This window comes from Aedes aegypti, chromosome 2 (genome assembly GCF_002204515.2).
Source record: "Aedes aegypti strain LVP_AGWG chromosome 2, AaegL5.0 Primary Assembly, whole genome shotgun sequence".
NCBI lineage: Eukaryota > Metazoa > Arthropoda > Insecta > Diptera > Culicidae > Aedes > Aedes aegypti.
Window position 1 is genome coordinate 169,833,618 of NC_035108.1, and position 24,254 is coordinate 169,857,871.

At 36.9% G+C, this 24,254-nt stretch overlaps 1 protein-coding gene and 1 long non-coding RNA gene across 3 annotated transcripts; one reads left to right on the forward strand and one right to left on the reverse strand.

Annotated features, from left to right (window-relative positions):
* Positions 1-512: 512 nt before the first annotated feature.
* Positions 513-1,495, forward strand: LOC110676196. Its single transcript, XR_002500156.1, has 2 exons — positions 513-1,189; positions 1,259-1,495. It is a non-coding gene; the product is annotated as an uncharacterized LOC110676196 (long non-coding RNA).
* A 7,699-nt stretch (positions 1,496-9,194) lies between these two features.
* Positions 9,195-22,058, reverse strand: LOC5572190 (ganglioside-induced differentiation-associated protein 1). 2 transcript variants are annotated; one of them, XM_011495193.2, is made up of 4 exons: positions 21,915-22,057; positions 21,614-21,825; positions 10,662-10,854; positions 9,195-10,605 (listed from the first exon to the last, which is right to left on the reverse strand). In XM_011495193.2, exons 2-4 carry the CDS (start codon positions 21,704-21,706, stop codon positions 9,941-9,943), a joined length of 951 nt encoding a protein of 316 aa, XP_011493495.2. In that variant the 5' UTR covers positions 21,707-21,825; positions 21,915-22,057; the 3' UTR covers positions 9,195-9,940. The 2 variants fall into 2 exon arrangements, with proteins under 2 accessions (XP_011493495.2, XP_001653860.2); XM_001653810.2 differs by having other exon boundaries at positions 21,614-22,058.
* Positions 22,059-24,254: the final 2,196 nt, after the last annotated feature.

The following is a 24,254-nucleotide window of genomic DNA, read 5'->3' on the forward strand; positions in this document are numbered from 1 at the left end:
TTACCTTTGGGCTGTCGCACTGTTGTATTTTGTATAACAGCTGTGATTTATATGATATAATTTTACAACAAAGATATCTATCGCTACCAAACCAAAATGTATTCCTCAAGAATCTTCTTAAGAACAATAATCAACAGTTTTTGTTTACAGTATGGCTCTTTATAATGCGGTAAAACCAACAATTGTACATAGTAGTCGCACAATAATGAACGCACTATATACGGTACGAGTAGACTACAATTTGAAATCAATTTATCTCAAAATACAAATAATTTCGAAACATGGGGTCTTCAGTAAAATTGTTTTAGATAGAGCGCTATCTAATGGTACTTCATTTAATTATGAATTCGACTGCTAGATGGCACTAGAGTGCATGAAACTTTCACTTTTGTTTTGCACATATCTCAGGAGCCTCTCTATTTAGAAAGATGACGTCTTCAACAAAGTTGTTCAGTAACTCAAGGGCTATCATTGTTCGAGCAAATTGATTCAAAGTTTTGCTGTCAGACGGCGCTAGTGAGCATGACACTTGTTTTTTTTATATCTCAGGAGCCTACACGGAGAAAACAAAGTTTTTTTATACTCAAAAATAAGTACAGGCAGTCGAACTGAGGAAATGGGTGATTTTAATTCTGCCAAATAGGTAAATTTAACCCAAACTTTGAGTTGTTTAACGGAAACTCAAATTTGAGTAAAAAAATACTTCTAATTTATTGCGCCGTACATGTGTTTTATTTGAAATGACGTACTTTATTAAAAATATTTTGTTTAACAATATGCAGATACTCAGCGTGTTTGAAATCGCCCCAAAATAGCAGCCCAACTGATTAAACACACAAATATGTATGCAAAACAATAAGCAATTTGCCAAACACTTAAAAAACGCAAAGTTGAGTAGAAATAACTCAACGTGTGACATTTGAATTGCGTACTAGCCGTTGAGTAGTTTAAACTCAATTTTGGATGAAAAAATTCGCCAGCCATTTTGAAATGTCAACGCTGATCATTTCAAAACAGTCACCGCCATAGTAAGACGTCTTAGTGCACAAAATCATAATTTTCGTTAAATAAAATCCTCAAATTATTGAAATTATGTTTGAGATACATTATTAGTGCTAAATTACTGTTCCTGGCATCGTTTTATAAAAGCTCCCGCATCTGGTCAGCAAATATTCCGGTTTTGCTAAGGGTAAATATCCTCAGAAAAATTTGGTGTGCCAAAAAAGTAATAATGTTAAATTTTTCCTTTCTTTTTCAGGAGTTCATTTGTCTTGGATCAACTATTCTCGGAGTGAAGAAGTGATTGTTCCCGGTTACTAACATCCCGTTTCAACTTCTGTTCGCCGTTCCTGCACCGGTCATGCACGATTTCCGGAACCGAGAAGCTGGTTACTGTTTCCATCTGTTGTTGCGTTCCCGGAGAACGATTGCAGGAACCGACACGCAGATTGATTGAAATGTGACTTCGAAGTGATTTAATTGAACAAAATGAAATGTTATAATAATTTCGTTAAATAAAAAAATATATGTTCGTCTCTACGTATCACAAAAATATAACTTGTGCTTATTTTCGACTATTTGTTCAAATTTCGCTTCGATTAAAAAACTATTTTTGAGTTTTTTCCCTCGAGGTTGCGTTGGGTAAATACTACCCACTGATACAATTTAATGCATCTACTCAAATTTGAGTACTAGGCTATTTACTCAAATTTGGGGTAACGCACAAACGTGCCGAGTTGGGTTGAAAGAACCCAAATTTGAGTTCTTCATTTTCTCCGTGTAACCACTTGGAAAGATGGCGTCTTCGGCAAAGTTTTTCAGTACCTCAAGGACTATCATTATTCTAGGCAAGAGATTCGAGTATTTGCCATCAGGCGGTGCTAGTGGGCATATTTTGTGGATATTTCAGAATTCTGACCATTAACCTTTCGGTCGTCGCGCGAATTTTTGTAACGCAAGTAGTCGCGCGTTGTACTTTGTACAACACCCTTAGTTTTGCGAATATCCCAGGAGTTTGACTACTTAGAAAGATTACGTCTTCGGCAAAATTGTTCAGTAGCTCGAGGGCTATCATTATATCTGCCAAGAAATTTGAGATTTTGCCACTAGGCGGTGCCACTACTTGGAAAGATGGCGTCTTCGGCAAAATAAAAACTGTCGAGTATTGCTCTTAAGAAGATTCTTGAGGAATACATTTTGGTTTGGTGTCGATAGATATCTTTGTTGCAAAATGATAGCATATAAATCACAACTGTTGTACAAAGTACAACAGCGCGACAGCCCGAAGGTTAAGAAAGATGGCGTCTTTGACAAAGTTGTTTAGCTAAGATATTTGCAAAACAAATGGCTCATGCTCATTAGCGTCACCTGGTGGCAAAATGTACAACCAAATAGTTCGATCAATGGCTTATTGAACAACTTTGCCGAAGATGCCATTTTTATAAGTGGTCAGGATTCTGAGATATCTGCCAAACAAAAGTTCCATGCTCACTAGCGCCGCCTGGTGGAAAGATCTCGAATCTTTTGGTTTTGGCTGGAATAATGATAATGAATAAGAAAAGACGTCATCTTTTTAAGTGGTTAGGCTCCTGAGATATCTGAACAATAAAAGTTGTTGAAGAAACAAATGTTGAACATACAATGTTCACTAGCGGTGCCTGGTGGCAAAATGTTGAATCAACTGCATCTAACAATGATAGTCGTTAAGCTACAGAACAACTTTGTCAAAGGCTTTCTAAGTGGTCAGGTTTCTGAGATATACGCAAAACAGTTTCATGCGCACCACCAGGCGGCGAAATTTCGAATTTCTTGGCTTAAACAATGATAGCTGAACAGCTTTGCCGAAGGCGACATCCTTATAAGTTGTCAGGATCCTAAGATATCCACAAACCAAAAGTTTCATGCCCACTAGCGCTATCTGCTGGCAAAATTTCGAATTTTTTGGCTCAAATAATGATAACCCTTGAGCTACTGAACAACTCTGCAAAAGACGCTATCTTTCTAAGTGGTCAGGTTCCATAGATATTGCAAAACAAAACTTTCATGCACACTAACGCTGCCTGGTGGCGGAATTTCGCAACTGAATAATCACCATAAATTACTTTGTCGAGGATGGTTTTCTATACTTAATCTAGATTGCGAGGTATTTCATGTTGAACATGGAAAACCAACACACTTAGAATAATCTGCCGAGTCTCGGCTTTCGGAAACCGAGATCCGCACAGCCGAGCGCTCGGCAGTCAGCTCGGTTTAATAGTTTTAACTGATTAACTCGGTTTCTGGGAAAGGTTTTAGCTACCGCGTTCAACCGAAAATCTCGGCAACACACAATCCGAAATCTCAGCAAAAATGAAAAACAATCTTTATGGAGCCACTATTATGCGCCGAAGATATTTTTGGTTTGTTTAGTTTTCATTGGTATTTTTAAATAATGGTAACTATGGCCTGCGAATAAATCATACATGGATAGGTTTATAAAATTCGCCTATTTATTCCTTAATTACTTCCCGGCACAAAAGCACGTAATGCCCACCAATAAGCACTAAAAAATACTGAAAACACATTGAGTGTAGGTACTTACTGGAGATTTTGGACAATCTAAACTCCTCCCGCTTCATCATTTTTAGCACTATGTTTATTTTCAATAGTTTTTCTCGATAGTTCCGCTAATTTTTCACGTAAACACAAAACCGATGCACTTTCGAATGTGAATGAAAACAATATGGCAGATGGTCAAACAAAATGCTGAGAATCTCGGTAACTTTAGTAGACAAACCGAAATATCAGCATTCAAGAGAACTGAATTCGGTGAAAACATTGTTAACGTTGGTGCTCGGCTCACAGTGTTGCCGAGATACGGATATAAATTAGAATTAACCGATATTTCAGTTTCGGAAGATGCCGATTCTCGGTTACAATTATTTTTTAGCTGAGTTTTCAGCTAAATGTACGGAAGCCGAGTTAACTCAGCAATTACAAATGCCGAGCTCGCGAACAATTTTTAAGTGTGTACATTTCTGGGCTGCATTTTCTGGCCGTGGTATTTGAATGAACTTTGGTTGGAATTCTCCTTCTTTTTATTGGCATTACGTCCTCACTGGGACAGAGCCTGCTTCTCAGCTTTCCACTGAACACTTTCACAGTTATTAACTGAGAGCTTTCTTTGCCAAGTTGCCATTTTGGCATTCGTATATCGTGTGGCAGATACGATGATACTCTATGCCCAGGGTAATCAAGGAAATTTCCTTAACGCAAAGATCCTGGACCGACCGGGAATCGAATCCAGACACCTTCAGCATTGCTTTGCTTTGTAGCCGCGAATTCTTACCACTCGGCTGAGGAATGCAACCTTGCATGATAAAATAGCATTGTATTCACTCAAAATGCAAACGACATTGTTGAATTACAGTAATGCTACACAACATTCATGATGCCGAATAAGTTTATCATTGCTTGACAGTTATTGAATAAGTGCAAAGATGCATGCGTAATGCAAACAATGTTGGCTTTCGGTCAAATTAGTGCAATGTTGTAATGCTTGTGGTTACTTGATAATGAAGGATTTTTGCATACCTTTCCATGGTCTTTTACCGTAATGGCAAGATGCCAAATCCGGCCAACACAGTACGGAACAACCGTGCTTCTTCAGGCAGCAGACGTGTTTTCAAACACTTTTTCACGTAAATTTCTTAGTTGACAGTCTTGGTTGCTATGAAAATGCTGCTTTTCAAGTCACAGGTACAGATGGCTAGCCAAACCAGATATTTCTTTGCAAACTTCGACAGTTTCATATGCTTGAAAATATCTGGTACCTTTCCTCTTCCTTTTTCTGTATAAAACTTCCTGTCCCGAAAGCTGCTTGTAGTTGGCCTCGACGTAGGTTTCGTCGTCCATTATCACGCAGTCAAACTTCGTCAAGTACAGCCTGCTTCAGAGATCGCGCTTTGTCCGTCGTATTTTACTTATCATTGCGACCTTCTTGTAAGTCGACAGTCCGGCTCGTTTTAGGTTCGATGCACGGTTGTAGATGACACACCAAGCTTATTTGCGGCATCTTGGAGAGAGAGGCTCGGGCTCCGCTTGAAACTACCGGCTACTCTCTTTGTCGTCGCAGCGGCTTCCGATTTTCAATTCTCCCCCGATCCAGGCTTCCTGGCTGTCGACTAACACACCTTTAAAAGAGGGGAGTTCAGATTTTTCAAATGCAAAATTGAAAGAAATACGTCAAGTTGAAATTGACCAAACTTTGACCGTTATCATACACGGAGAAAACGGAAAACCCATATTTGAGTATTTTTTAACTTACTTTTGAGTTATTTTTCTCTCCCTATTTCATTCGCTCCTTCTATTGTTGTCAGAGAGCGAAAGGCAAAACAACCCAAAAACCGAACCTTCGTGCGTTACCTCAAATTTGAGTAAGTGGCACAGTACTGGAAGTTGAGTAATTTGATCTGCCGATTGAGTGAAAAGAACTTAACCAGTAGGTATTTTTTCGTATGGCTTCAAATGAAAACAACTTCTACCCCATCAACTCAAAATTAGGTTAACGCACGAACCCCCGGAATTGAGTGGAATGAACTCACTTTTGAGTACTCAATTTTCTCCGTGTAGGAAATCCTAGACATATCTAAAGATTTTAACATAATACTTATTGTCATTCTGAAAAAAATACTAGATGGTTGGAATACTAGCCAAAGTAATTCTGATAGATTTCATAGCAGAATAATATTCCCAATTGTCGTTCTCATATTGCCCTGGACACATCTTTCATGATAAAATCTTAGTTAAAATTCTTACAAGATCGTAATAGCACTACACTATACTGTAAAAACCTTCTATTTAAGGTGAAGATGAATCGAAGCCAAAGTTCAAATTTTCAAGAGCACGGATCTGGAGAACCAAACATCCATTTAAGCTGAAAACTTAATCGATTGGTCACTAGCTAGTGGCGACCAATCGATTAGATTTTCAGCTCTAACGGGTGTTTGGTTCTCCAGATCCGTGCTCTTGAAAATTTGAACTTTGGCTTCGATTCATCTTCACCTTAACTGAGATAAATAAATTTTGGGCTGAGAATTTCATTGACAAGATCCAGTAGCGCAACCAGGATTTGGTTCTGGGGGGGGGGTTTGATATCTTGAAGGTCATAATTTCTGGGAAAGTAGGAAGCCAGACCCCATTCTTGGCTCACTTCGGCAGTGGGGTTATTCAAAAAGCTAGAGCGCTCATATTTGGCCACAATATACATCGTACTGATGCGCTTCTTACACCAAAGTTTCAGACAATTCTACCGAGAAAAACCCCCTATGCCAAACTGAATCAGGGAAGTGCCCAAATGGTTCTGCACCCTATGTTTCAACAAAAAATGGGTTGTAGAGTTTTAGTATATTATGTTTTGAATGTACATACTTGGTTAAACTCATTAAACAAGATTAAAATACATAACGTGTGATAATGCTCAATCAGCATTTACTTATCTGTGTTTGTTGAATATTTACCATAGCATTCGTTGTCGTCCCATGTTACAGTATTCGATATGCAGAAGGAGAAAACATTATCTGCGTAATTTTTTAAAACTGAAGAAACGATTCTCCGGAAATTCATATGCTCTGAAGGTCGGGAAAGTTTGCAATGTAATGAGCAAATTGAAAGATTATTTATGCTGCGGATGGGACCTTTTTCCCAATATATTTAAATGGATGACCAACTTCTGACACAAATGCTTCAGTTAAGTTTTCAGAAAAGGCAAAACAATATTATAGCCTTACAGCACTGAACAGAATAAATTGCCAACGGGTCGCTTTTCATATTAAAAGATCAAACTTGGAGACCTGGGTCTTGGCTTCTAGTGGGCTTTTTGTAATTTGCACTGAAATTCATAAATAAGCTTTCACTCACTTCACACTCAGCAGAAAATTCATGATATTTCAAACACAAACTTCTTTGTCATCGTATGTTTCGCATCGTGTGAAAAATGTCTTAACTTTCACTTTGATTTTATTTGAATACAAAATTTTTACTAAATAATATAGTTCTAAAAACAAGTTTGAATTATTGATCTATTTCGCAAAACAGTGGAATGAACAGTTTTATTTTTGTGTTTTTGTTAAATTTGAAGATTTATTATTACTCAAAAGATTGATTTTTAAAAGCGAATTTTCGGCTAACCTATGTATTTCCAAGTTAGGATGTAAATTTTAAGTCAATCCAAGTACTAGAAGCCGAGATACAATCCTCCAAACTCGACCATTTTGTTTTGATAAAACGACCAACTTGTACTATATTTTGTTCAGTACTGTATTATAGTACAAGTTTGCAAATATTCTTGTTTTATTAACCTCTTCAGGGTTCTAAGAATTTAAAGAAAACATAGAATAAGAATGTTACTGTTAAAACCACTGAAACTCAGAGTGTTAATACGAGCCTAAATTGTAGAATGTTAATGAACTACAAAAGTATACAAGATAAGCCTTATATTTTTTCGGCTCTGGGGGGGTTTTGACCCCTAACCCCCCCCCCCCCCTTGGTTGCGCCACTGACAAGATCATCTACTGATTTCTACTTGAACTGTATCCAGCAGTTCCCGTAGGTTTGTATCGTGCCATATAAACATATATGTTTTGGATTTTTTTTTTCATAACAGAATTCTCTGATAGTTCTTCTAAACCAAAGTTTTAGCTCTTTGTATAAGTTGAATCAACAGTTTAATGCATATCAATTTTACGTGAATACCATTTATGCTTTAGCATTATACTCTTCAGGATTCATGTGAAAAAAGAAAGAAAGCAGTTGGAGTTTTTATGCTATGTTCAACAAAAACATGTTTCATAAAAAAAAAACAAAGATAAGTTTTGACTTTGACTAGGGGGCGCTCAAATGGGGGTTTGTCAAGGGTAGGGACGTTCCGATATTGTGAAGTATCGATATTTGATTCGATACGATTATCGAATCGAAATATCGATACCACCGATATATTGAATATTAAATATCGATATATCGCAATATCATTTGATATATTTTAAAGGCGCAAAACACTTGTATCTATTAGTTTACTGACGTTGAGTTTCCTACGATTTGCAAACAATTTTTTGAACCCTCAATATTATCGGAATTTTGATCGATATAAGCATGAATATCTTCTTTTACGATACATCATGTAACAATTGGTATGTGAACTGATTTCAAATATTTAAAAATCAATTGTTTTACGAGAAAACCCTACAATTGTTATCCAAATATAGGTTTACGATATATCGGAAGGAAATATCGATACCACCGATATATTGAAAAGGAAATATCGATACCAAAATATCGAATATCGAAAGCATAATATCGATATTCCGATATATCGGAAGTATCGGAACGTCTCTAGTCAAGGGCGCCATCAGGCAACGCTACGGTGCTGGCCCCATCCCGTACTAATTTGGGTATTTAAAAAGTTAATTTATTGTGAATAATACAAACATGAATTTCGGCTCCGTAAAACGTTAAACGAGATTGGGCCTCAAATAAACGCACTAGTTTAAAAAAATAAATAAATTGCTGTCAGATGTTCTAGTGTAGGTAATCTTCGGAAGCCTGAATCGGACAGAATAAAGTACCTATTGGCCGTTTTTTATACAAAAAGGTCAAGTTTGGAAGCTTGGATCTCGGCTTCGATTGACCTGAAATTTTCACCGCAGCTTGAAAATAACTTTAAATTTGCTAATCTAGAACTTGAAAGTTTTACACACACAAACTTTTAAGTTATTGCAAATCTCAAATTTTGACAAAAATGATAAAATTTTTAATTAGAAATAATACTTATAAGGAAATTTATACAGCAACATCCCCTGATATTTTTGGTTGAAATCTTGAACGTGTTTTAGAATTCTCGCGTTGAGTATCACACAGGCGTATGTGCAGTGATCGATTTCTCTTTCAAGTAGTACACAAAGTTCAATCGATTTTGGTAACATTTTACGATGCAACATGATGAAGGGCATTGAGTTCTCTCTACTGAATCAAAAAAGCAGCAGAAAACAGTCTCCCAGCTAAGCAATTGTCTATAAAGAGAAAATCGATGAAGAGAAATCGATCATTGCAGTTACGCTCTTATGATATTGAACGCAAGAATTAAACACCTGATGTGTTGGAGCTCGATTTTGTGCGAGTCGTACTCAATTTTGTGTAGCGCAATTTATTAGGGAAATTTCTGGTTGAATTTTTGACCATGTAGGTACCTACTAAAGGAAAATCTTAGCTGAAATTCTAGGAAAATCCATCGAAGAAAGACTAAGAACATTTTTTAGAAATTTCTGACATTAGGTTTAGAGTAATTTATGGAAGAATCATTAGAAAAAAAAGTGCTCGAATGTCTTCTGGCATCCTGAACGTAAATCTTGATGAAATTCATAAGGTTATTAATTATAGGACAAGTATCTAAATTCATTTCTGATGAAATTCCCGGAAAAAATTGTCAAATAATAAGAGTAATACCTGACGTCAACCGTATATCTGCTCGGATTCCTGGAAAATGCCAATAAAAATTCTCATAACAAACTTTCCTATATGAACTTATTTATATTTTGTCTTCTTTTTCGCTAACAGCTCTGCATTAGAAGTTTTAATGATCTATTCAATAACACATCAAACATATTTACCTTATGGCAAACTGTGGAAAACTATCATCGAAATTCTCGAACCAATTTCATGTAAAAAAAAAATACTAAGATCCATCACGAATACCCAATGCGTTGACTTAATCATACATGACAAAGCAAATAAAAAAGGCACGATTGTGGAATGTAAAACCATCGATTTAATATAATTCTATGTATAACAAACTACGACATTTGGTGATCGGCTATTTTCGAGCGGTTAAAGCTTAGATGGTTTATAATAAATCTACCAAAGTTTCTAGGAAACCATGGCAATTCATTGGAACGAAAGAAATCCATTTCTATCTCTTGAGCAGGGTCGATCCTATGATCATCGAGGAAAAGGAAAATGCTGCAATACCGGCTTTGTACGTCGATGGCGTGTTCAACCAAATCGTTTTGAGCAGGGATGTCTTCGTAGGCAGGGTATGCTGGAAATTTTCCGAGGCCATAATTCGATTGAAGTACTTCTCCAGCTGTGGTTTCTTCCCGACTGTCCAGAAACGATCCTCCAAGCCAAGAACGTACAAACGATACAGTAGACATACCAATGAAATATCTAGCAGACTGATGTCTGCTCCCGCGATCCAAATCTTATCGTCGCCCGATTTTGTCAGTTCCGCCTCGGCATCTGCCAGAACTTGATCCAAAACGTCCAACAATTGTAAAAAGTACTGCTCGCTGGCCAGCATTTGGCGCTTTCGATCGTGAAACTCTGCCTTCTTCTGCAGTACCTCACTGAAGGCTGGAAATGCCTTTGCGTAGCCTCTCAAGCGATTGCTGACTGATTCGTCCCGCTCGAGAATGGTGTATCGAACTGGTTGAACAAAGGGCGATTTGGGAGCTACTACTGTCCTTGGATGGAGGAACGAACCCATTGTTATAACACCTATTGGTAACTTATCCAGCGAATTTTTGAGATTTTGTAATTTCACATTCTCGCACCAACGTAACTTTAAAGGTTTGTCTGGAAATAATCAAACAAATATGAAAAAATTACAGAGCTAATGCATTTATAAATACTGTTCGGATAGTTTTCTTCCAAATAGTCCAAAATCCGGGTAGAACCTGGCACGATAAGAAGGCCTTTTTGCAGTACTGGCAACTCTCCCCGGGGATTCAGCTCTAGGAACCATTCAGAAAAGTGCTCATCGTTTGCGACGTCAATTTCATATTTTGTGAATTTTATATCTTTTTCGTGTAATGCCCACAAAACCTGCGAAAAAATCAATATTAGTTCAATCAATGGCATACATTATTGTCAGATATCCGAATCATGGTGTCAGTTGAAAACTACAATTTATGTAGCTTGCCCGTACTTCAACTAGTTATTCTTCAAAAAATTATACCTAAAACATAAATTTTCAAAATAAAATGAATGATTTATTGTTTTGTTCGAAATTACGTTTTTATAATTAAGTTGTAGTTGATTGAGCATTTCATTGTAAATAATTTTATTGTTTTAAAATTACCTAAAATTATTCGTATTACATTTTTCACAGGTTCAACAAATTAGAATAATCAATATTATCTGTTTATTAACTTGTATAAATTGAGAACATATGGCATTGTTTCGTAGGAAATAATACTTTTTGGTAGTTTTTGTCAAATTACGAACCCATTTTTTATCTTTACGTTTTATTCGTACACTGTTTAAATACAAACATATCATCTTCAAATACATGTTTGGAATGAGTTGAGTTTCATATTTGGACATATTTAGATTCAGATGAGCTTCAATGAAGATTCGTATTTTTCTGACGTGCGCATAATGAGGAACCTTCTTTCAACTATGATTCTTATTATGTACAGTGGTTATAAATCATTGAAGGGACCATCGACTCATGGGAATATAGTCGAATATCCAAGAGTCGATATTGACTAATAAAAATATCGAGTCATGGGAATGTTATTCTTTAGGAAGCTGTTTGAGGGGACCATTATACTGCCCATACTCGCAATACAGTCCCATCAGGAAAATCATCATGTCGAGAAAAACGCAATTGAACATTATTGCAAAGGTTTTCGTAACGCCGCTGCAGGCAGCAGAAAATTCTAGTGACATTACTCAACACATTATCATTAGAGTACAAGAAAATGAACAACTAATAAAATATTGTGAATGCGGTTGTTTTTTATATACAAATCCAAGATACTTGCCAATGGGACTCGTTATCCGAGTACTTTCCTCTTCAAATTCAAATATACCCGCATACCAGTCCCATTACTTGGGACTCGCTTACTTAGTTATCGCGCATCTTGACACATTTATTGCCAAGTTTATCATGGATTCCAAGGGACTTTTCCTTTTGCTACTATAGTGCTTTCATATTTTAATTGTGATACTTATTATACAATATAAAATAATATGGTGGTGATAGTGACAGTCCTCAAGACATTCCTGGGTTTGATGAATGCGTTGCGGCCGGCCATATAGGAAAAGTAGTTAGGATTCACCTGCAGCATGTTGTAGTATCTGACACACAGGTACTAAGGCGGGTAAATTTTGATTAGCCTGATTTCGAAAAAGCTGTTGGACATTTCTTAGATATCCATAATGCTGGCTTTTCATTGGATTTTTTTAATTATCACCATTAGTGTCGCTAAACGTACTGCTTGACCAGTCGACGATACCAGTGGTGGTATGCTAATTCCCATGTTATCCCAAAAAGCCTCCCCGCCATGTCGTTAGAAAGATGAAACTACCGGAGATTTAGGTAATTGGTCAGAAGACAAAAGTTATGACAGCAATAGGTTTGACTTAGAGGGAAGCTATTTATCTTATTTTTAATTTAGACTCTCATAAGGACTAGATATGTTTCAATCACTCATCGCACCAGAAGCATTCTAGAAGAAAATTAAAAACAACATTTGTTATGGAGTGCAGATAGTTTAAAACACTGTAATTTGTAGCATTTCTTTTTCTTATTGGATGAAAACTACGATGCAAGATTACAGAAATCATAATAGGAATAAGGGTACATGAATTTCGTCGTAATCTACTAGTGGGACTGTTATGCGGGTACTTTCAATATGGGACGCACATGATTTGGTATTTTTTTCGCATTTTGTCCATACAAAAATACAATTTTAAGTATGATACCATGAAGTACACTAACAATAAACATGATTCATGAAGAAAACTCAAAAGTGATGAAAATTGAAATGGGACTGTTTTGCGAGTATGGGCAGCAGTGTCGTAAAAATTCAGCCGAATGATACCCGATCAGTGCGAAAACGAACAAAAACAAACTCCGCTAGCAAGAAGCCAATCTGACTTCGAGTGCGAACGCGACGAGAAAGAGAGTAGGTGCAACACACGCACACATTCAGTTTCACCCACTGCTGGTGTCATTTCAAAATTCAGTTTCACCTAGAGGCACTGAAATTGAAAATTGAATATAAAAAATTACAAATGAATTTTATATTACTGGTGTAAGAAAACGGCAATGTGATGCCTCCAGTTGATGAATCATGATTGTCTTTTAATAAAAAAATACAACTTTTGCAATTTGCGGATGTTTTGTGGGGTATTCTGACGGAAATGATTTTTTTCACTAGTGAAATTGAATTTGAATGTCAGTAGTGGATGAGAATTAGTGTAGCAAAAGTAATTGAAAAACTGAATGCACGTTGTACCAGATTCGTGCATGTATTGTCAAACATACATTCACACAAAGAAGAATTCAACGATGACGGAGCCTAATGAGGATCGGCGTTTTTGACTGTATATTGAAATATGCAGACACTGATGGGCAGTATAGTAGGCTTACTGTGCACGTGCTGTAGACTTAGGTACAGGAGCCTCATTGCTTGCAAGCTCACGGGCGCGCAGTACATTGTGAGACCTTTTTTGGTGCGCGTCGTTTTTCTTTAGACTTGTCTCAATGCGGTCTTGTGCGCTCCGTCACATGTGCTGTTTAAAAGTCTGCGCAAGTGATTGACAAAATTTTTCAACGAGGATCGAAATTATAACTCTCGGATCGCAAGTCTTCGACCATATCCAGGGGGCCATCAAAAGACGATCTACCCGTAGCCCACAACAAAAACACGTTGAAGATAGTTTCTCCTTTTATTTAGTGGCTTACACAATTTTTTATTCATTTACTTGCGTATTTCTAGAAATCGTGTATTTTTTTTAGCAAAAGCACGCGTGAACAACCCAAAACTGTCAGATTTCCCAAAAGTGTCATTTTCCCAAAAGTGTCAAAATTGTTGGAACCTCGACCAGGTTCACCAGCTGAATTACTCTTGGGAATTTCGCGTATTGAGAAGATCAATCAAACACACTAGTTTGCGGATAAGTGTAACATAAAAACGTCTTTATTCTGCGATCTTTCCAACTACATTAGTCAATGACAACCAAAAACAAAACGCGCCAACAAGCTGATTCAAGGGGCACCTCAATACTTTTTCAGTGTACTACACTGTGAGGGGTGTGACACTATTATTATTCCGACAAAAATCATGTTGACCACGGTTCATGTATATGTGGTTGACAAGCTTGGAGGGCCCGTGACCATATCATGTAGATTATCTAGACACCTGAATGGACCGATGCACAAGTTCACGATTTGACGTTTGAGCGGTGTCGAATTCACTCGTTGCCATGGTCACGTAAATAACACGGCACCGCTCAAACGTTAAATCGTGAATTCGTGCATCGGTCCATAATGAGGCGAAAACAGTTGTAGAGGCTCTTCGTTACTAAGCAGTTGTTTCACAACTTGGATACCTATGGTGAGCCGTAGCGTCGAGCAGCGCATGAGACGAGTCTCCCGGCTACACATCACCTAGCGCGCGCTTTTAGAATTTTCGTGAGACTCGGATTAGCGCAGCACACTAGGATTCCTTAACAGTAATTGTTGGATACACTCAGAATGTAATGTAATGTTTAGGATCGTAACAAAGTTGATACTGCTGCTTTAACCTTTTCACATGTCTTGGCATACGTCATTGACAGGCACGTCTCAAAAAGAGTTTGCGCGAAAAATGAAGTCAATTAAAAGAGCAGCTCTCAGCAAGTATACCAAATTTCGAACACCCTCTCTAAGATGCCATTGCGTGAGGCTGAACCACGAATATCAACGCTTAAGTCTTCAATGTTTCTTACGATACCAACGTGAAATCGAACGTAAATTCAAATTGAAGCCAAAATCTTTCTGGAAATACGTTAACGACCAGCGGAAGACGTACGGGCTGCCATCTTCAATGGAATTGAATGGGAGAACGGGTTCATCTACTCAGGAAATTTGCCAGCTATTCGCAGAGAAGTTCTCTATGGTTTTCAGCAGCGAGACTTTAAACAGCCATGACGTTTCACTTGCAGCCAGAAATGTTCCTTTGAACGACCAAGCATTAGGTGCAATCGAAATAGACGATGGAATGATCTCAGAAGCAGCAATGCAACTGAAAGCGTCCAACAATCCTGGACCTGATGGAGTACCGTCCGTACTCCTAAAGAAACACATCGCCGGCTTGCTGACCCCCCTTCTTTTTTTTATTTCGTTCGTCACTCTCGAGCGGCATATTTCCTTCTAACTGGAAGATTGCACAAATGTTTCCGGTGCACAAAAAAGGAAGCAAGCGCAACGTTGACAATTACAGAGGGATTACGTCGCTATGCGCCGTGTCGGAGCTTTTCGAACTCGTTATCATGAAACCACTTCTGTCGCACTGCAAGCAACATCTTCGTCCTGATCAACACGGGTTTACTGCCGGTCGTTTCACCGCCACCAATTTGCTCTGTTTGACATCGCTTATAACCGACAGCATGGTAGAACGATCAAAAACGTATGTTATTTACACCGATCTGTCCGCCGCATTTGACAAGCTGAACCATACTATTGCGATCGCTAAGCTTGAAAGGCTCGGCGTCTGTGGCAGTCTCTCTAGTTGGTTCAAAACTTATTTAACCGGTCGCCTGTTGAAGGTGGCGATAGGAGATTGCAGATTTGGCAGGGGCCATTGATCTTCTTAATCTATTTTAATGACGTTCATTCGGCCATCAGAAGTCCTCGGCTATCATATGCTGATGATCTCAAAATGTCCCTTAATATCCACTCCATTGCCGACTGTGGGTTTTTGCACAACAGCTTGATCACTTTGCCGATTGGTGTTTCAGTATGTGAGTTAACCCAAATAAGTGTTCCATTATAACGGTTACAAGGAAAAGACAGCCGATAATACTTGACTACTGCCTGCTGGGAACTACAATTGATCGTGTGAACCAAGTAAAGGATCTCGGGGTGATTCTGGATTCAAAGCTGACATTCAAGCCGCATGTTTTGTACGTTGTCGACAAGGCATCCAGAACATTGGGATTCATCTTTAGGATTGCAAAGAACTTCACAGACGTCTACTGCTTAAAGTCCCTATATTGCTCGCTCGTGCGCTCCACTTTGGAATACTGTTCCGCGGTCTGGAGCCCCGCTTACGACAACGGCTGCAAAAGGGTTGAGTCCGTACAGCACCGCTTTCTTCGGTTTGCACTTCGGAAACTGCCATGGAGAAACCCGTTCCAACTGCCAAGCTACGAGATGCCAGCTGATTGATCTAGAGTTTCTTCGCACCAGAAGGGACGTCTGCAGAGCTATTACGGCTGCAGACACGCTACAAGGACGGATAGATTGTGCCTTCACCCTGGAAAAAAATGATTTACACGCCCAGCCACGATCACTCCGGAACAATGTTATGCTACGCTTGTCACTACGAAGAACTTTTTTTTTCAATTTCTTTATTAGTATCATTCTAAACATTACATTCATTTCTTATATCTAGGTGTTCTGTGTTATTAGACAACACTATCATCCGAATTTGATAAAACAAATTTAAGATTCAATTAACATTTTGTTAACAACATATTACATTTCATTTGCCGTAGCAGTTCAGTTTTTTTTTACAGGTGAGTTGATTTCACCTGCTTATAAGAGAAAAAAAAAGTTTTTAATATACTTAACCTAACTTAACCTGAACATATAACGCATTAATCGTGGCAATAGAAGATTGCAACGATTTTTGCCTGAAATTATCAATTATTTTATTTGACATTTGTTCCAATGTTTCAACATTGGATATTCTATGTAACTCATTGGTACTATACCAGGGAGGAAGCTTCAGAATCATTTTCAAAATTTTATTTTGAATTCTCTGCAGAGCTTGCTTCCTGGTATTACAACAGCTAGTCCATATTGGTACAGCATACAACATGGCTGGCCTGAAAATTCGTTTGAATATCAAAAGCTTGTTCTTAAGGCAAAGCTTTGATTTTCTATTAATAAGGGGATAGAGACATTTTACATATTTATTACATTTGGCTTGAATGCCCTCAATGTGATTTTTGAAAGTTAAATTCTTATCTAGCATGAGCCCTAGATACTTAACTTCATCTGACCAATTTATTGGAACCACTCTCATCGTGACAACATGTCTACTTGAAGGTTTCAAATAAAGAGCTTTTGGTTTATGTGGGAATATTATTAGTTGAGTTTTGGAAGCATTAGGAGAAATCTTCCATTTTTGCAAGTATGAAGAAAAAATATCCAAACTTTTTTGCAATCGACTACAGATGACACGCAAGCTTCGTCCTTTGGCGGAGAGGAATTACGGAATGCATGGGGCGATCATCGGTATCCAGCGCGTCTTCAACAGCATTGCCCTACTGTTTGACTTCCCCCTCACCCGTGAATCGCTTCTTCGACGATTTTCGAAGTTTTTTGCTGTTAGAAACGGATAACGACAACGATTATATGACAATTTTTTTGTAATTGCCTGACAACGTTTATGATTATGTTTGAGACTGTAACCAAGATTATGTTTTTGATTTAGTTTTTTTTTAATTTGTATTGCTGTCCTTAGTTTAAACAATATCATTGGGGCTACAAGGCCTGTTGATGAATTTAATAAATAAATATATTTTATTACAGTGAAACCTCCATGAGTCGGTATTGAAGGGACCATCGGCTCATGGAAATATCGAGTCATGGAACAGCAATCCTTTGGAAAGCTGCTTCTAGGGACCATCATAGTAACTATGAAATTTTGTTTTTAGTATGGTTTCATAAGTCGATATCGAGTCATGGAACATCGACTCATGGAGGTATCACTGTGTGACTATTTGCATACAAATCGAAATTAAAAAGGATGCCATGAGTTTAGTTAAGGGCAAACATTCATTAACGTGTGTGCCATGAGTTTCTCTACATAAATTTGATTGTGGAGAAACAGTGCGTTTGTTTGAGTAGAACAATAAAAGTTGAAAATACCGTCGATGGGGGTGACAATGGGTCTAGGGGGTGAGATTGGGTCAAAACGGAAAATTATGATTTATGTAATATATCAGCTAATAACGCTGATATCGCTAAACATAATTATTCATATGTTGGGGAACATATTATTACACATAATTCATCACAATATACATTTTTAGAATTAGTAATTTTTGTTTACTATATCAATAAACTTGTATGTTGAAACTAAATAAAATTTACAACATTAAATTTCTCCTGTGCAAAGTATAACGCATATACTTTAACCTCTATAGTTGTATTAGTAGAAGGTTGAAAGACTTTTCATTACACTTCACAAGTATTTTCCGGAATCTAATTGATTTTTCCACAAAAATTTTATTTTTTTCGGTATGGTGTCTAAAACATTGAAAATGGGGGTGAGATTGGGTCAAGCAAGAACGATAGTAAATTAAATTGCAAGACCACTTTTTTGACATTTTACGGTGCCGGGTGTTCTCATTCCTCATTAAGATGTGTTTATTCTTTCTAAATACAGCATCTCTGAAACATCAAACAAGTCTACTTGAGGATTCCGTGCATCGAATAACAATGCAACGAATTTTGACAACTTCTCAAACCAGCAACTGTGTTTCGTGCGCAGCAACATCGTAAAATTTTATCAATCGTTTTTTTTAATAAATTGAATTATTTATTAGCGTTTTCATATTACAGAAACATCTCACGGAAGTACGAATGAGTTGGATCGCTGAAATACCGGTACTATGAAGTCAAAATCTGCCTGAAATATATTGATCGAGGAATGTCGCACCGAAATATAACTATTTGCGAGGGTTTAAAATAATCACTGTTTCAGTACACCTCTGGGAAAACTGAATAGGCTTTATGGCAATGAGGAAGAGACTTTGAAGATAATTTGAGGGAAACAAACAAGAAAATTTATGTAAACTTGACGATAAATGTTGGGTCTCATATATTTACTCATAGCTCTTCAAATTTTTGGTATAATCGTTCTTTTAAGTGGGTTTATTATACTTGTGAAACATCTTAGATATCTTTTCGTCTTGTTTGCATCGTATTTCAATAATATTTTTCAGCTGTGAATGGTTTTGCAATCATATTCTCAAAAATAAGTTATTTCAATAATAGTGACCCAATGTCACCCCCTCTATGGGGTGAGATTGGGTCATTTTTCATTCACTTGTAGTGCCGCTGTGAATAAATATTTTTCAATAATTTTTTGAACAGTTGTTAATGTACCATCAAAGTACATACACACCAAATTTGAAGTTTATTGGAGCTAAATTGCGATAGTTATTCAATAAACAAAACGTACATATGCCTTTTTGACCCATTGTCACCCCCAACGACGGTAAGTCTAATGAGCATATATAGTAATTTATAAAACACTCAAAATTTCTCGTAGGTACCTTAAATCTAACAAGAACATTTTTTTTGAAGCCTGTTTGCCAGTAAATCAAAACTCAAAGCGATGACATGTGTTTTTTTTTTAATTGATTTTTCACAAGTCATATCATTAAATTTGGATTTACAGAAAATAGACAGTTGCTAAAAAAATGTTTTCGTAATTTTTAGTGAAAAAAATTGAGTGTAACCAAAAAGTCTTCGCTATCAATTTTGAGTTACCTGCAAAAGGTTATAAAATGGGGTTTTTACAGTCAACTTTCCTTTGCTCAAAATTTCGTATCTCGATATTGAGTTAGATAACCATAATAAAAGTCGGTTTTCATGACTACCTCGATGGTCTCGATTGCAGTGTCAGTGAACACCCCTAGGAATAGTTTCTTCCATTTGTATGGAACTTGAGGATATGGACATGAGATACGAGAAAGAATCCAAATAGATGTTTTTGATCGCGGGGATCCTATTGTTGGGGCAAGATGAGCACTTTTTTTCAAAATTGAAGAAAAGTGTGAAATTATAAAACCACATTTAGTTGTGAGAATCCGCTTTGCATAATTCTTATCAACAAAACAAAAATTAATCGTTTTGTAGTAAAGCCCAGAAATTTATCATTTTTTTTTTTAATTAATATGTAATTGCTTATTAGTTAAATTTATTGAAAATAAATATCATCAGAAGTTCAAGATAACAGCTTTGTATGCAGTAATGACCCGATTTTGTCAGCCTCCGATTTTGTCTAACCCGATTTTATCTACCCCCGATATTAATATTCCTTTTGCCCGATTCAGTCAGCCTTCAAATTGAAATTTATTTTTATCAAAGTAAACTCGTCTATACTGGCAATATTGGGTGCATAAAGTCATTTATGACCTTGGCCACGTCTATACAATCATCTAAAGACTAAAATTTTGAAATCTGAAATTTTCAATAATTATTCATGAAACTAATCAATGTTACCTTGCATCACGGTGCATAGAAAATTGAAGTAAAAACACAATGTTTATATTAAAACTAAGTCCTTAAGTCAAAATAAAACTTGAAACCAGTCGAACAAATTTTTCCCGATTTTAAATCTTTTCCGATTTAGTCAAGCCTAAATTCAGCATGGGGCTGACAAAATCGGGACATTACTGTATTACAAGCATTGAAAAATAATGTTTCTTTAGTAAAGTTTATCCTTCTATGCGGGTGGCCATCTCGCCCCGGAGTATTTTTGTCCGACATTTTGACATTTTTCACTTATCAAAACTTTTGATGATTGGATGTTGAAGGAAAAATGTAAAATATAATGATGATTACTAATTTTACTAAACTAAATCTTAAACCTAGCTCATCCTTAGGGTGCTCATTTTTCCCGGTCTGACCCTATATTGTATAGTAGGGTAAAAAACAACATTACTTGGGCACTTCAAGGATTCACTTTGGCATATGGAGTTTTCCTTGATCGTATTGCCTGAACTGAAACATTGGAATTCCATACAACGCATATTGTGGCCAAATATGAGCCCAGTAGCTTTCAAAGAAAACCCTGCCGAAGTTAATCAAAAGTACAAATAAAAGAATCCGGTTCTCTAATATCATTGTTTAGTTATGAAAACCTTTATTTTTGTAGATTGCAAGAAAAGGCCGATTTTCTAAGTAGGTAATGACATAATTTGATTTGATTTTGATATTACGAATAATTCCAACGATTTTTAATCCATGAAGTTTCCAGTCATTTTCCAAAGAGTTTCAAAAAAGGAAAAAGTCAGTAACTAAAGAGATTTTAATTTCTATTAAAAACGATAGGTTATGGGTGGTTGGGTTGCATTGCAATGAACTTAGTGCAAACAAAATTTTACATTATTTGTTGATCGTTCTTAAAATTTTAGCCAGCATTTTTTATGAAAAAAAAGCTTCTGGTTTTGAGATGAACCAGCCTAGGGCTAAAAATTCTCAAGAAAAAACAAGCTTCTGGTTACTAATTTCGTTTTCGTTTTAAGGATCGTTGATCAACACATAAACAAATTAACGTCAAGCAAATCGTTGTTCGGCCGAACCTGAATCGAGTTGGGATTGAAACTGTGATTCAGAACGGGCTTCGCCAGGCTTCCAACCTAGGTTAAAAAACGAATTCGACATAACTTTTGTCACTAACTGTACATAAATCACAACATACGACAATTTATTGTCGGTTGAGCATTCGCGGGTTTGTTTGGACTAGTAATTACTCCAGTTTTTATTGTTTGGTATATACATTGAGCTAGAGAGTTGACCTCGTGATCACCATGATTCGGTCACTGAAATCAGGAAAAACGCGCTTACCTTCTGACAATAGTAACTGTATTGGTTGCAATATAGAACCAATGAATCATCATTGACGACTTCTGGGCGTTTAAATTTGGGTTCATCCACCATTGTTGATCAATGTTATTAATGTATCGATTCCAATCACCGTTGGTTGTTTGTGATACTTGTGTATTTTCCGCTTAATTTGCTGTTGAATGTATCCAACCAGGCAATATGTGTGAATATACCTATATTTTCCACGAAAACGACACGCGATAAAAGCGACGATCACATGTTATCATTGATAATTATCATGCTTGACTGATCGTTTGTTCACCCTCTTCTTTAGCCCGCAGCGCGACTCACTGTTACTTGTATGGCGGTAGTCTACCGGCTGAGATTCAAATCATAACTAACAGCCTTGTCGAGATTGTCGCGAGATATTGCTCGTAATGTGATATGATGTGTGATGGAAAAGTTACCTGTTGGTTGGTGGATGAAATTACGATTGTAAAGAGTACGATAACGTATTTGCGTTCCGAAATCTGAAAATAAACTATTATGTAATGTTGCTGGAGTGGTTATAGTAAATGTACTATGTAATGAGAATGTAAGTGCTTCTCAATGTAGAATACAGCTTTTTGTTAAATATTGATGCATTTGTATTAAATGTTGATGCAATTTTTTTTAATTTAAATGAAAATCTTAAAGTGAGGTTTTTGCTGATTTGCATTATTTTTGGTAACTTTTACTTTCAATCAAATGCGATATTACTGGGATACAAATTACACTGAGGCAGAGGTGTTTTGCTCTTTTGGCTTATCTTTATCTTTTTGATAAAAAACATTCTCAAAATTGAAAATGTTTATTTAGTTATGCATATGGAAGCTTTGAGGTCAAGCTATGATGTGATTGATGCAAACTACTGAAATCCGTTTCTGTGGTCTATCAGAGAATCTCAAACCAAAGAGGCAAATTTGTGCAAGTATTTCAAGCTTAATGCTAGGAGCAACAAAATGAAGTAGGGTGACTTGTTGTATTTTCGGAAGCTTCGTTCTCTTCAACCTGGCTGAATTTTTGAAACCTATTTGGTAACGTAAATTCCCCTTTAGCCAATCGCATCAATGTTTGAAATCAGCTAATATGCTTACTCAATAATTATTTTCAATAAGGTTCGGAGAGAGTTATTATCACAACTTCATCATTCACTTAACACTCTCCCTGCATTTTGTTTGTTTTTGGCCAATTTTACATAGAATAGCATAGACATAAAAATATTCTTTTTATTGGCATTACGTCCTCACTGGTACAGAGCCTTCATCTCAGCTTTAGTGTTGAGCACTTCTACAGTTATTAACTGAGAGCTTTATCTGTCAAATTTGCTATTTTCGTATTCGTATATCGTGTGGCAGGTACGATGATACTCTATGCTCAAGGAAATTAAGAAAATTTCCGGTACGAAAAGATCCTGGACTGACCGGGAATCGAACCCAGACACTTTCAGCATGGCTTTGCTTTGTAGCCGCGGACTCTAACTACTCGGCTCAGCAAGGCCCCAAATACATTAGGTAGGTTAACTTAGAATTGCTGAAACCATTGCCGTTTAAAAAAACATATTTGGGTTAATTCTACGAGTGGCGTGAAATGACAATTGTCGGTCTCGTACAGCGAGGTGATAATTCTCGACTCGAGTGAAGTGACTCGCCGTGTAAATCAAATGGAGAGTCACTTCACTCGAGTCGAGAATTATCACCTCGCTGTACGAGACCGACAATTGTCACCTCACGCCAGTCGTAGAATAAACCCGAGTAACTTTCGTGCTTATTCTGCGCGGCGTGTGAGTCGAGACGAGTCGCTCTCACCGCGAGTGACGTGAGACGACTAATGTTAATCAAATGGGAGCGAGTCGACAATTGTCACCTCATTCGACTCGTGTCACCTCACACGCCGCGCAGAATAGGCACGATTGGCCTCAAGGAGGCGACAGTCAAAAAAGTGTGGGAAGCACTGCTCTACAGCCTCCTAGGCAATACAACGTTTTCCGACACCGTTGATAAATATGAGCTTGATAGCTTTTAAAACAAACCCCCCTTGCAGGGGAAGGGGTGGTAAAAGGAACATCTTAAGGATATCATCCTGTTTCTGATATTAACCCTCTAATACCCAAATTTTTGTTTTCGATCTAAATATTATTTTTCGTTATCTAAAATCATTCTAATTTATGAATTTTGGTTTTAGATTTTTTATATTTTTATTTTTGAACATCCCTATCCTTTTCAATTTTTTCTTGAAGCCTCTTCTGGTTACTGATTTTTGACAATAATAAAAATTTGAGTTTTTACTATACTTTTGAAAACATGAATTTTTTAATTTTTTTCTGGAACATTTTTTATTTTCCGTGTAACTAACGGAAAAACAGATTTGAAATCATTTCAATACCTTCAGGCTCTTCTTCTGTGATAGATTGATCGTAGAAAAATACAAAAGGTACTATTTTTTATAATACACGTTAAACGGATCCCAGGCCTTTGTAGGTTATATAAGAATGCAATTTTTCAATCAATTTTTAATAATACAAAAAAGTTTCAAAAATCATAAAAAAAAACTTTTCTTATATGCGTCGCGTCTTGTCGCGGAATTTTCCAGGTCTTGTAGTTGTTTATTTTTTTTCGATTTG

Bases quoted from the DNA above. Each gene is read 5' to 3' on its own strand.
- LOC5572190 (XM_001653810.2), bottom strand. From the start codon at position 21,706: ATGGTGGATGAACCCAAATTTAAACGCCCAGAAGTCGTCAATGATGAT. The intron at 10,855-21,613 runs GTAAGCGCGTTT...ATTTTTTCGCAG, and splicing joins ACAGTTACTATTGTCAGAAG to GTTTTGTGGGCATTACACGA. The intron at 10,606-10,661 runs GTATTTATAAAT...GATTATTTCCAG, and splicing joins GGAAGAAAACTATCCGAACA to ACAAACCTTTAAAGTTACGT.